The sequence below is a fragment of the Chiloscyllium plagiosum genome, chromosome 2 (genome assembly GCF_004010195.1).
Source record: "Chiloscyllium plagiosum isolate BGI_BamShark_2017 chromosome 2, ASM401019v2, whole genome shotgun sequence".
Classification (NCBI taxonomy): Eukaryota; Metazoa; Chordata; class Chondrichthyes; order Orectolobiformes; family Hemiscylliidae; genus Chiloscyllium; species Chiloscyllium plagiosum.
Window position 1 is genome coordinate 40,554,255 of NC_057711.1, and position 14,369 is coordinate 40,568,623.

The following is a 14,369-nucleotide window of genomic DNA, read 5'->3' on the forward strand; positions in this document are numbered from 1 at the left end:
AGCAAGCAAACCTACATCCAGAGCAATCAATCTAAAATCAACCATAAAGATATTCAATGATTTTTGCTCTAAAATCTAGAACTGCCAAGTTATTTATTTAGTTTTCACAAATCCATAAGTTTTAGGATACTCGTGGATAAAGACGAGAGTGGTCCTAAAGGAAGAACGCTAAATTGGGGAAAGGCCAACTATACCAAAATTTATCAGGAGCTGCATAATGTAGATTAGGAGCAGCTGTTTAAAGGGAAACCCAAATTTGATATGTGGGAGGCTTTTAAAGAGAGGTTGATTCGAGCTCAGGAGAGAAATGTTCCTGTGAAAATGAGAGCTAGAAATGGCAAGATTAGGGAATCACGGATAACAGGTGAAATTGTGAGACTAGCTCAGAGGAAAAAGGATGCATACATAAGATCTAAGTGACTGAAGCTCTGGAAGAATATCGGGAATGTAGGACCAATCTGAAACGAGGAATTAAGAGGGCTAAAAGAGATCAAGAGATATCCTTAGCGAGTAGGGTTAAGGAAAACCCCAAAGCTTTTTATTCATATATAAAGAGCAAGAGAGTAATTAGGGAAAGGGTTGGCCCACTCAAGAACAAAGGAGGAAAGATATGCATGGAGTCACAGAAAATGGGTGAGATTCTTAATGAGTACTTTGCATCGATATTCACTGAGGAGAGGGACATGACATGTGGAGGTTAGAGATAGATCTTTGCTTACTCGAGATCAAGTCAGCGTAAAGAGGGAGGAAGTGTGTATTCTAAAAGGCATTAAGGTGGATGAGTCCCCAGGACCGGATAGGATCTACCCCAGGTTACTGGGGGAAGCGAGCGAGGAAATAGCTGGGTCTTTAACAGATATCTTTGCAGCATCCTTGAACACTGTGGAGGTCCCAGAGGACTGGAGAATTGCTAATGTCCCCTTATTTAAGAAGGGTAGTAGGGATAATCCAGGTAATTACAGACCTATGAGCCTGGAGCCTGTGGTAGGAAAGCTACTGGAGAAGATACTAAGGGATATGATATATACCCATTTGGAAGAAAGTGGGCCTATCAGTGATAGGGAGCATGGTTTTGTGCAGGGAAAGTCTTGTCTTACAAACCTAATAGAATTCTTTTGAAGAGGTGACAAAGTTGATTGATGAGGGAAGAGAAGTAGATGTCAAGTACATGGACTTTAATAAGGCCTTTGCTAAGGTTCCCCATGGTAGGCCGATGGAGAAGGTGAGCTCCAGGGTGTTCTAGCTAGATGGATAGAGAACTGGTTGGGCAACAGGAGACAGAGTCATGGAAGGGAGCTTCTCAAAATGGAAACCTGTGAGCAGTGGTGTCCCACAGGGATCTGTGTTGAGACCACTGTTGTTTGTGATATACATTTGGAGGAAGGTATCAGTTGCCTCATTAGCAAGTTTGTAGATGATGCTTAAGATTGATAGAGTAGTAGATAGTGAAGGAGACTGTCAGAGAATACAGCAGAATATAGATAGATTGGAGAGTTGGGCAGAGAAATGGCAGATGGAATTCAAACCAGACAAATGCGAGGTGATGCATTTAGGAAGGTGCAATTCCTGAGTGAACTATACAGTAAATGGAAGAGTCCTGGGCAAAATTGAAGTACAGAGAGATCTTGGTGTTCAGGTCCATTGTTCCCTGAAGGTGGCAATGTAGGTCAGTAGAGTGGTCAAGAAGGCATACTGCATGTTTTCCTTCATTAAACGGAGTATTAAGTACACGAGTTGGCATGTCATGTTACAATTATAGTAAACTTTGGTTCGGCCACATTTGGAATACTGTTTACAGTTCTGGTCACCACATTACCAAAAGGATGTGGATGCTTTGGAGAGGGTGCAGAGGAGGTTCACTAGGACGTTGCCTGGTATGGAGGGTGCTAGCTAAAGAGAAAGGTTGAGTAGATTAGGATTGTTTTCATTAGAAAGACTGAGGTTGAGGGGGGACCTGATTGAGGGCGACAAAATCATGAGAGGAAAGACAGGGTGGATAGCAAGAAGCTTTTTTCTGGAGTGGGGGGACTCAATTACTAGGGATCATGAGTTCAAGGTGAGAGGGGAAAAGTTTGAGGGAGATATGTGTGGAAAGCTCTTTACAGAGAGAGTGGTGGGTGTCTGGAATGCATTGTCATCGGAGGTGGTAGAGGCGGGCATAGTAGTGCCATTTAAGATGTATCTAGATAGATACATGAATGGGCAGGAAGCAGAGTGGTACAGATGCTTTGAAAATAGGTGACAGGTTTAGGGAGAGAATCTGTGTTGGCACAGGTTTGGAGGGTTGAAGGGCCTGTTCCTGTGTTCTAATTTTCTTTGTTGTTCTTCTTTGAAATCACAGAAATTTGGAGTTGAATTGAGATGGACTCGAGAGAGAAAGGGGATTGGAGAAAAATACTGGAAGGAAGATTCTGGGAGCAGTTAGTATGAGGAATAGAGAGAAAGCAAAGGTCTCATTATGAGGAGGATTTTGAATATTTTTCCAGTGAATTTTTAACATAATTATTACAATTGTTGCTTATTTTTAATTTTGTAAAGTTTAGAGTTCAGCATGTATTCAATTAATAACACAACTTTTGATTTTGCTTGATTAAATCTAAATGTTCCAGTTTGGTGTGCTTATATAAAATTATAATTGCACAATTAATTTAATTACAAAGTTGATAATTTAATTGTTAAATTACTTAATTTTCTAAGTGTTAATTAATTCTGACATACCATGGGGAAAAAATGTGACTTATCTGAAGGGTTACTTCTGGGGAGGCAATGTGATAATGGTACTGAACTAGTATCCAGGACTCTAGGCTAATACCCTGGGTCCATGAGTTTGAAGCCCACAGAGTGAAACTGGTTCAGTAATGTCCTTTAGTAAAGGAAATCTGTTAGCTTGCCTCGCATCGATAAGACTCCAGGCCACAGCAATGTGATTGACTCATAACTGTCTAGAGAGCCACTCCATTGCAACAAAAATCACTTAGCTAAATAAATAAAACCTTTTGGTCCACCTGGCATTGATTTAAGTTCCAGAAATGACAACGGCAAAACTCAGTCCTTTCGCCCTGCAAATCCTCTTCACTTCTGCTGTTAATGTTTGATGTTTGAGCTTCTTCAGCTCAGAGTTTTCTTGACAAAGGGGAAAGTAACCTGGATTCTTTGTACCAGGTGCTAGTCACAATTGGTATGCTTGGGTCATCGATTTGGTCATTGTTCAGGAGCAGGAAAGTATGACTGTGAATGAGGGAGGTGAATGGGCTCAGAGGGTAGGAGCATAGTCGTCTTAACTTTTGTAATTGTCCAACTAATAAGGTTCTTTAAATTCACTTAAAGGAGCGTGAGGGCTGTCTTGTGTGTGAGCTAACTGACCATGGCACCATAGAAGACCTTTAAGTAGGGACAGCAACAAGTTATTTAGGGGATAGCATTGTCAGAGGAATTGATACTGTTTTATGCAGCAAAGTGCACAAGGTCAGACTGCTGTGTTGTCTGCCCAATGCCAGATTTCAAGACATGTGCTCAGTGTTGGAGAGGAACTTACGATGGGAAGAGGAAGATCCAGTTGCAATGGTTGATGTAACCACCAATGACATAGATAGGACAAAGAAGGAGTCTCTCATTAGCCAGTATGAGGAACGAGGCACCAAACTAAGAAACATAAAGGTCATAAACTCTACATTATTACATGATCCATGAACAAATTTGCAAAGGTTGAATAAGGTTCGAGAAATAAAAAGGTGGCTCAAAGACTGGCATGGGAGAAGTGGGTTCTGGTTCATGGGGCATTCTCTCAACTACTGGGGAAAGTCTGATAGGACAGTCTGCACTTTAACTGTTCTGAGGCTAGTGTTCTCGCCTACCTTTATAACTAGAGAAATAGAGAAGATTTTAATTTTAAATAGTGAAGGCAAGATATCAAATTTGGCAAGATGTGGTAAACCAAGGAATAGAGCCAAGCCAAACTAACATGGTATCTATACAAGAAGTGATAAACAAACCATGAGAGAAAAGGACAAAAAGACCCATTTTTTGTTATTTGCTCATAGAATTTTGGCTTTGGTAGCAAGGCCAGCATTTATTGTCCATCTCTAATTTGTCCAGAGGACAGTTAAGAGTCAATCACATTGCAATGGATCTGGAGTCACATGTAGGTGAAACTAAGTGAGGATGGCAGATTCACGTTAGTCTGTGAAACAAATGGGTTTTCCTGACAATTGACTGTGGTTACATGATCATCTTTTGTCTTTTTTTCAGATTTTGTTTTGTTCATATTTTAACATCTACCCTGACAGGATTCTAATTCAAGTATCAGGCTCCTGTATTAAGAAGAATGGAAATGCATTGGAAGCAGTTCACTGAATATTTACTCGACTAATATCTGGAATGTGCGTGTTGTCTTGTGTGGAAAAATTGGACAGGCTCGGCTTGTATCTGCTGGAATTCAGAAGAAAAAAGGCTGATTGTTTGAAATTTTTAACAACCTGTGGGTTCTTGGCAGAGAGGATGTGGAGAAGAAGTTTCTTCTTATGGGAGAGAAATCACTGTTTACAAGTAAGAGATGGCTCATTTAAGGCAGATAATAAGGAGAAGTCATTTCTTTTCAAGGGTCTTGAGTCTTTGGAACGATCTTCCTGAAAAGGTGGTGGATGTAGAGTTGTTCTTTTAAATTTTGAGGTAGTAAGGGAGTGAAAGCTTAATGAGTCCAGCTTCAAAAGGGTAATTAAGGATCACCAAAAATGCTGGCCCACCACTTCCCATGAGCGAATTTCAAAACAGGTGGAACCAGGTCAGATTTCAAGGGCTGCTTGGCCTCTTCCTGCTCCTAGTTCATATGTTTCTGTTCTCAACAATGGCACAATGTGCAGTTTTGAATCAGCTAAGTTTTTAACCTATTCAGGAACCCATCAATATGTTTAAAAATTCTTAATTTAGGCTGTTAAAAATCCATACAGGTAACATTGGTAAACAGCCAAACTAAGTGGTGTACACATACTCTCATTGTAAGGTTCAGGGTGAATGGTAGTGCGGTGATAATGTCAATGATCTGATAATGTAGAGTCTGAGACTAATGGTCTGCGGACATTGGTTTAAATATCACCATGGCAGAAATTTGAATTTAATAAAAACCTACACTTTAATATAATATTGACTTTATAACCTATGACCTATGTCATTTAGGGAATGAGACCTCCAATCCTGTGCTGAAAGCAACCTATGAAAGGTGATAATAGGACTAAGAATAAGTTATGCTGAAAGCAACTCATGTCATGACAGAATCAGGGTGTGGAGGTGAGTAAAAAAAAAATGAAAGGACATTACCAGGCTCTAAAGTTATTGAACCCAAGGCTGCAGTATCCCCAAGTGAAAGATGAGATGCTGTTTTTTGAGCTTGTGTTGAAGTTCACTAGAACACACGGGCCTGAGTCAGAAATGTTGGCATGGAAACATAATGGTATGTTGAAATAGCAGGCAACTGGAAGCTCAGGGTCATTTGCAAAATGGTCACCCAGTCTGCATTTTGTGTCCCCAGTGTAGAGGAGGTCACATTATGAACAGTGAAATCTGTAGACTAGATTGAATGAAGTAGGGAGGTAATGGCCTTGTGGTATTATCATGAGACTATTAATCCAGGCACATGGTAATGTCCTGGGGAGCCAGCTTCCAATCACACTTAGGCACATGGTGGAAGTTGAATTCAGTTAAAAAAGAAGCTGGAATTAAGAGTCTAATGATGACTGTGAATCCACTGTCAATTATTGGAAAAACCCATCTGGTTCATTCACTTTCATTTAGGGAAGGAAACTGCTGTTCTTACCTGCTCTGGCCTACGTGAGATTCCTGACCCACAAAAATATGGTTGACTTTTAACTGCTGTCTTGAACAATTAGGGCAGTAAATTCTGGCCTGGGCAGTAAATTCTGGCCTAGCCAGCGACACCCTCATCCCATGAATCACAAGTGGCATGGTAAGTAAGGGCAAGAGGGACCCAATCATTTGTTGTGGGAGGGAAGAGAAGAGGTGAAGACGTGCAGGAGATGGATCAGACACAGTTAAAGGTGCCATCAACCATGGTAGTGTGGAACTTCTGGGGCCTACCTACAGAAGGTGGCATCCTCAGAACAAATGTGATGAAAACAATGAAACTGGAGAATGGAATGGAGTCTTTACAGGAAGCAGGGTGTGAGGCTGTATAGTCAAGTTCACTGTGGGGGTCACTGGGTGTGTAGTGGATATTGGTGAACAGGCTATCCCTAGCAATGGGAAGGGAAGGTAGAAATCAGAGATCGATGAGGTGAAGGTGAAATTGATAATCTTTTCCAAATCCAAACAAGAGAGGAAAGCAGCACAAATGATGTCATTGTCCCAAGAAAGAGTTCTGGGTGAGGGTCAGGGTAGGACTGGCAAAGGAATGGTCTGCATACCCAATAAAGAGACAGACATACCTGGAGCTCATGTGGTGCCATGGCCACACCATTGATCAGAAAAAAGTGAGAGGAGTTAAAGGAGAAGCTTTTCAAAGTTGCTCAGAAGAGAGGAAATAAAAACTTTGGTCACAACTCATATAATTTCCTCTCTTGTGTGCCACAGCAGTCTGACTCACCCAGACCTAGGATTTGCCCACTTTTAAGCCTGCCAACATATTCAATATCTCCTCAATTCCTGTGTCAAACCACTCAATGTGACAATCCTGCTACCTGAATTCTGTACCGACATTCACCTTCTCCAAAGTGAATTCAGATGCTTGCTGATGTTCTCTAGCTCCATGCACAGATTGTTCTCTTTGTACTTAATGAGCTGTACTCTTTCCCTAGTTATCCTCTTCCCCTTGATGAAATTACAGAATAACTTGGAATTCTCTCTAATCTTACACATTGATGTTATTTTTTCATGCTCCCTCTTTGCTCTCAAATTGCTTTCTTGAAGTCCCCCTTCCAATTTCTATACTCCACTATTGCCTCGTGGATTTGCTACCTATGGACTTGTTAAAAGCCTCTCTTTTACTTCTTATTTTTCTCATTATTTCTACATGTGCAGGGTTCCATGAGCTTGTTGCTCCTCTATTTCATCCAAAAGGAAACATTGTGCCTGTGCCAACTGAGTTAAGCCATCAGTCAGTTGGTCAGTTACTGTTGTTCAGTTATGTAGAGAAATTTATTAGTAACATAGATTATAACATTGAGACACAGGGGAAAAAAAGATCAGAGATGGTTTGAGTCTTTGAAATTCTCTTGTTTTGTAAACAGTGCGTGCAGAATCTTTAAGCATTTTTAAGGCACAGTAAATAGGTTCTTGATTGTCATGGGTGTGAAATATATTTGGAGGTATGCAGGAATGTAGAGGTTCAAATCAGATCAGATCTTGTTGAATGGTGGAACAGGGTTGCAGGGCAGAATGGCCTACTCTTATTCTTTGTTTGTACGTTCATAAACTTCAAGACATCTAATTCAATAAGAAGCCAATCTTTGAGTTATATGTTACATGCAGAAACATGGAGGGAAGCAGTCAGACCATATCATGATGGAAACGTATTTTACTCGAAGTAAAACCACAGCATGATAATCCCAGCTGAGCCTGAATGTGCATTTTGTCAAGGTTTAGGATAACTGTGTCTTTGTAATAGAATTATGAATTTATTTATCACCAGCATTGGTTTGGAATAAAATATCTTTGCACATATTGGGAAAGTTGACATTTCCTAGTGGAAAATAGATACAAAATTTAGAAGACAGATACAAATATGACTTCTTTAAGATAATGTGGCATTTTTAAATAGGCTATTGAAATTTATTTTCTCTCCATTGTACTGCTAGTGTCTATCATTTACACACAACCAACTGTATTTGATGGATAAAAGCAGCCTAGTTTTAAAAAAAAATGGTGTGTTAAATTTTGAAATGTATTTGGAAAACACTATACTTTTGTTTAAAAGTCTTAAAATCTGTAACCATTCACTTTCTGAATCCTTTCTTTTTTTGGTATGTTTTATGCGCTAAGCTATAATAATACATTACTCAAACTTTAATTTTAATATATGGAAATGTTATTACATACAACCCAACAGCTTTCCCACCACCAAATCACTGACATTTTCCCAACTACTAACCACCATCAGTAAAACACCTTTGTAGCCAATTAGATATTTATGTGCAAAGCCTGTTTTGGGCAATGCAAACCATCAAAAGTGGGGGAGTTGTGGGGAGAGTGGGAAAGGGCTAAATCAAAATGAGGTTAGAGAGGGAAATACAGCACTGTTTGCTCCATGTTGCCCACCTCTCTAAAGGTGTTGAGAGCAATGGTGGATACTGTGTGCAAGCATGTGCATAGCCATAGAAAACTGGCAATCAGCAGATATGAACCTTTCCACAGCCCACTGCCTGGACTTGTTAATAGCCAACCTGGCAATTAACAATTGTCCATAACCAATATATACATTGTCCACACACTGTTGCAAAATAAACAGTTTGGATGGGAATCCATGAACCACCACACCATGTGGGAAGAGTTTTGATGTAAACATGTTGCTCAAGAGTGACTGATGCCAACCACCCCCAGCCCCCAGCAGAAAGACTTAGAACCTTTACTGTGACCCAGTGTCCCAGAAGAAATGAACCAACATCCAGGGGAAGGGATCAAATGGACCAGCTAGTACCAAAGCACGATGACCCCCAGTTGGTTAATGACCTGTGCTTGACTTGTAAGATAAAGAAGATACATTTTAAGCACGTATTTTTACCCATTGCGACAATTCACCAATTTAAGGGGAAAACCAACATTAAATCTGTACAAGAGGAGACTGCTGATTGGTTGTCAAGTGGACTCTAATTAGTGATGACATTGTCATGGAGAATACCCCAATTAATGATGATTGCTAGACATTTGCTTGGTTTTGTATGCATTCTTACTCTGGGAAAATGTCCGTGAAAGACTGTCATTTATTTTGTTGAAACCAACACAGTGTATTATTAAATGCAGCTTGCAGCATATACAAGTGCATCACACTGCAAGCCCAAAAGATAATCTTAATTGCTTGTCATCATAATATTGGCACGTTCAGGTTCACCCGGCAAATGTTGTCCAATACTGGAATCACATCTAATATTGGACACTCTGTTGCAGATTTTGCTGGCGGGGATGGTCAGCTACATTCAGTACCTTTGTTCCTGCAAATAGCTGAAGAGATATGTTGCACATTAAATAGGATTTTTGTATGTCAAATTTATTTGGAAGGATATATATTTGGATCGGGGACAGTGAAGAAATAGGATTACAGGATTTGTTTGTTTATTTTGGGATTCCTATTTGTGAACCTGTCATTCTATGGGGATGGTCTGAACAGCTCCCCATGCCAGCAGGCTCAGTGGGAGCAGTGGCATGTAATGGCACTATATTCACCAGAGCTCCAAGATGACTGTGAGGCCGCAGTCTCAAGCTAAATGAGGAAGAACTGGATGAAGGTGGCAGGAGTGAGAGTGGAGGAGTCAGAGGCAAAGGTGGTAGGGTGGCCCTTTGTGATTCTCGCTCTCTCGATGCTGATCTTTCAGTTAGTCTAACTACGAATATCACCACCCCCATAAGGGCACCCATGTAACCGCTGAGCCACCGTTACGGTGTTTTGAGCTCTGAAACAATGGGCATCAATTGAGTCATTAATGAATCTAAAATGTCATCCTGCAGCTAGCAGCCAGGAATCCCAAGCCCACTATTTCTGCCCTCAGACATAATTGGCGTTGGTTTTGTTACTGCCATCTTGAAACTGATGTGGGGCTTCTTCCATGATTAATTGGGACTGGCTTCCATGTTTTCCATCACAGAGGTGCTTCAAATCCAGCCCTGGAATTATCAAATGTTTAATTTTTACTATAAACAGATGTTACATAAAACTGGATTAAGCCATTCTTCAGTTAGTTCAGTTATGATGATATTGAATCAACTTTTAATTACCATAAACACAAGTGTGAGTATAGTTGTACTGAATTATTAAGGCATTCAGAAAGGTTGCCTATGTCAAAAGATTTTAAGGTTGGGGAAAATCTTTAACTGGAAGTGAATTTTGGTCAAACAGAGATGTGAACTATTTTAATTTCCAAGTCTCATTTATATCTCGCTGACTGCTCCTCATCTGAAGCCAGTGACAAATAGTGTTCTTCAAGGATTTGTACTGGGGCCATACTTTTTAATATATTCATCAAATACAGAGAAAGAAATAGAATGAAATAATAATATGCATTTTGTTATAACAGGTGAGGAGGACTGGATCAGTTAGCCTCTTTTCAACCTTCCAGGTTGGTTGCACATTGTTGCTACGTCTTTCTCCGGTTAAAACATAACTAATTTTTTCGATGTTGTAGTAAATAAGGAGACAATTGTAAGGTATTCTTGGACTAAAGCAAACCAACTTTATCACTTGCTAATTGAAGATAAATTAATAAAGCTGTCACACACACACACACACATATATATACACACACACACATATATATACACACACACATATATATATATATACACACACACACATGATTTGAATGTCCTTGAGTTTTAAGGTTTTTCAAATTGACTCCTTTTGAAAGATGTTACGATCCACTTCTGGAGCAGGTGGGATTGAACCTGGGCTTTTGCTTCAACAGTAGGTCCACTGCCTTTGCATCACAAGAGTGCTAAGTGTCAAGTTTATCCTGAGACCATGGCTGGTTCATTGATTTCTGGGATCGTCAGCAATTATACTATGAACATAAGACAAACATCTGGCCCTTCGAGCTTGCTCTACCATTCAATAAGATCATGGCTGATCTTTTCGTGGCTTCAGCTCCACTTACCTGCCCTCTCATCCCAACCATTAATTCCTTCATTGTTCAAAAAAAAATCTATCTTAGCTTTAAAAACATTTACTGAAGTAGCATCAATATTTCATTGGGCAGGGAATTCCATTGATTCACAACCCTCTGGGTGAAGAGGTTCCTTCTCAAATCAGTCTAAAATCTGATCCCCTTAATTTTGAGGCTATGTCCACTTGTCCAAGTTTCACCTGCCAGTGGAAACATCCTCTCTACGTCTATCTTATCTATTCCCTTCATAATTTTACATGTTTCATATCAGATTCCCTCCTCTCCCCCACCGCCCTCCATTCCTCTAAATTCCAATGAATATAATCCCAGTCTACTCAATGTCTCCTCATAAGCCCACCCCCTCAACTCTGAAATCAACTCAGAGAACCTCCAGTGCCAGTACAACCTTTCTCAAGTAGGAGACCAAAACTGCATGCAGTACTCCGATGTGTGGCCTCACCTGCACTCTATACAGCTGCAATATAACCTCCCTGCTTTCAAACTCAATCCCTTTAGCAAAATTCCATTTGCCTTTCTAATTACCTGTTTATCTGAAGACCAACCTTCTGTGATTCATGTACAAGGACACCCAGGTTCCTCTGCACAGCAGCTTGCTGCAACTTCTTACCATTCAAGTATTAGTCCTTTATACTATTACTCCTACCAAAATGGATGACTTCACACTTATTAACATTATCTTTTAAATCTTGATTTTCTGAAGTTTCTTTCCAGTCAGTGTTGTTACTGGGCATTCTTTTGTGAGAAACAAAGTATCTACCAGTCTGTGTCAGTTCTACTATTAAAAATCCATACTCTGCTTCTATCACTAGCGTTTCTTGAAATATCAGGTCTTTTGTATATTCCATCTGCTGGGTCCATTGTATCCTGGTTTGATATTTGTAGCCACAATTTCATTTCCAACATGTGATGATTCTCCCAATGATGTAAAGGAGATAGGAGGTGAGGATCTTTTCCTGTCTTTCGGGGAGGGGGTTGACTGGTTTTGATGCGTTTGGGGAAAAATGATAATTTTGGCTCAGATTCTTTCTTGTCTAATCCACATCAGTTTAATAAAATCTGGCCATTGTGTGTGGGTAAGAATGTGTCTGTGTCCATTTTATGTCAGTGTTTTTGGTCTTGTTACAAGATCATTTATATATAATCATGAAAATTCATATAGTACCATTCATGATCTCAAATGTTGCAAAAGTACATTGCAACCAGTGAAGTAATTGTATACTGTCGGAACAATGCCGGAAACAGAAGAAACAATTGTATCGACAAACACACTAAGTTAGGAGACAGATTACATTACTACAGGTGGGAACAGCAAGTTAAAATGGATCAGAAAAATTAATGACAACATTTTCTCATTCTATGTGACATGACCATATTTTCTTGATGCATGTTAGCCATATAGCCCATGCTTATTTTTACACCACTTCCAATTCTCCACTTGTTCCGTGATTAACAGGATGCCATAAATTCTTGATTCATACATCAGAGCGGGCATTTGGTAGCTGCAGCTTGCCAACTGCTTGTTCATCAGCTTCACCATATCATCATGTCTGCTCTTGGACCAACTGATACACCACTTTAGTCTTTCAATGATTTAGTTTGGAGCTCAGTGATACCTAGGACCTGAACTTTTCCAGCAGGTTGCTTTTCATTCAGAAACAAAGATGCATCTGCACAAGATGCATCTTATCACTTAGTTTTTCATAGTTTCATAGTAATGGAAGCAGGAGTAGGCCATTTGGCCCATCGAGCCTGCTCTACCATTCATTAAGATCATGGCAGATCTATCCATCTGCATTATCCCCATCAGCCTTAATTCCCCTAGCATGCAAAAACCCATCCAACTGTGTCTTGATGAAGCTGTCTCCACTCCTACCTTGGGCAGAGAATTCCATAGATTCACTACCCTCTGGGAAAAGCAGCTCCTCTTCATCTCTGTCCTATATCTACTCCCCATAATCTTGAGGCCATTTCACCTAATCCTAGTCTCACCTACCAGCAGAAACAACTTGCCTGACTCTATTTTACCTATCCCTTTCATAATTTTATATGTTTCTACAAGATCCCCTCTCATTCTTCTAAATTCTAGCAAGTACAGTCCAGGCAGCTCAACCTCTCCTCATTGGGTGACCTCCTCTCTTGAATCAACCTGGTGAACCACCTCTGCACTGCCTTCAGTATATCCTTTCTCAAGTAAAGAGACCAGAACTGCGCACAATACTCCAGATGCAGCCTCAGCAATACCTTGTACAATTGCAGCAGAATCTCCCTGCTCTTAAATTTAATCCCTCTAGCAATGAAAGCCAAGATTCTGTTTGCCTTCCTGATTATTTGTTGCACCTGAAAATCAACTTTTAGCAATTCATGTATCTGCACTCCTAACTTCCTCTGCACAACAGCATGCTGCAAAGTTTCCCCATTTAAATAATACTCTTATTACTTCTACTTTTTTTACTTCCAAAGTGGATAGCCTCACCGTTAACAACATTGTGCCCCATCTGCCAGACCCTTGCCAACTTATTTAAGCTATCTAAATCTCTCTGCAGACCCTCCACATCTTCTGCACAGTTTGCCTTTCCACTCAATTTAGTATCATCAGTAGTCTGATGACACTCCTCTTCCAGATTATTTATATATATCATGAATAGTTGCAGGCCCAACACCGACCCCTGTGGCACCCTGCTCACCACTGATCTCTAACCAGAAAAACACCCATTTATCCCAACTCTCTGCTTTCTCTTCATTAACCAATCCCCTATCCATGCTAGTACAGTCCCCATAACTCCATGCATCTTTGGCTTATGGATGAGTCTTTTATGTGGCATTTTATCGAATGCCTTCTGAAAATCCAAGTATGACACATCCACCTATATTCCGTGTTTGTTATATCTTCAAGGATCTCCAGTAAGTTTTCAAACATGACCTTCCCTTCCTGAATCCATGCTGTGTATGACTGATGGAACTCTGCCTGATGGAACCCTTTGCATTCAGATGTCTCACCATTTCTTCTTTAATGATAGCGTTTTCCTGACTACAGATGTTAAGCTAACTGGCCTATAGTTACATGACTTTTCCTTTTTTAAACAGTGGCATGGCATTCGCTGTCTTCTAGTCCGCTGGGGCCTCCCTGGAGTCCAGAGAATTTTGGTAAATTACCACTAACGCATCTACTCTAACTTCCGCCATTTCTTTCATCATCCTGGGATGCATTCCATCAGAACCAGGGGACTTATCCACCTTAAGACCTTCAAATTTTATCAACATTATCCCTTTAGTGATAACAATTGAATTGAGGTTCTCACTTCGCGTTGTATCCTTAACATCATTCTTTGGCATGTTAGACACATCTTCCACCAGACTGACACAAAATAGTTATTCAAGGCTATAGCCATTGCCACATTACTCAATATTAATTCCCCTTTGTCATCCTGCAAGGGATCTACGTCCAATTTAGGCACCCTTTTCCATTTTATATAGTTATAAAAATTTTCCCACCTGTTTCTATATTCTGGGCTAGTTTGCATTAAAATC

The 14,369-nt window shown here is 40.1% G+C and overlaps 1 protein-coding gene across 9 annotated transcripts in view; it reads left to right on the forward strand.

Moving 5' to 3' along the window:
* LOC122559094 (single-stranded DNA-binding protein 2) overlaps nt 1–14,369 on the forward strand; it is a 378,880-nt gene that overhangs the window by 182,886 nt on the left and 181,625 nt on the right. Inside the window, exon 1 of one of the 9 annotated variants that reach the window (XM_043708431.1) lies at nt 4,322–4,545. The exons of the other annotated variants lie outside the window; for them this stretch is intronic. Coding sequence (XP_043564366.1) covers nt 4,378–4,545 — 168 coding nt within the window. The 5' untranslated portion in view covers nt 4,322–4,377. Of the gene's footprint in view, nt 1–4,321; nt 4,546–14,369 lie in introns of those variants that run through there. 9 annotated transcript variants of the gene reach the window in all.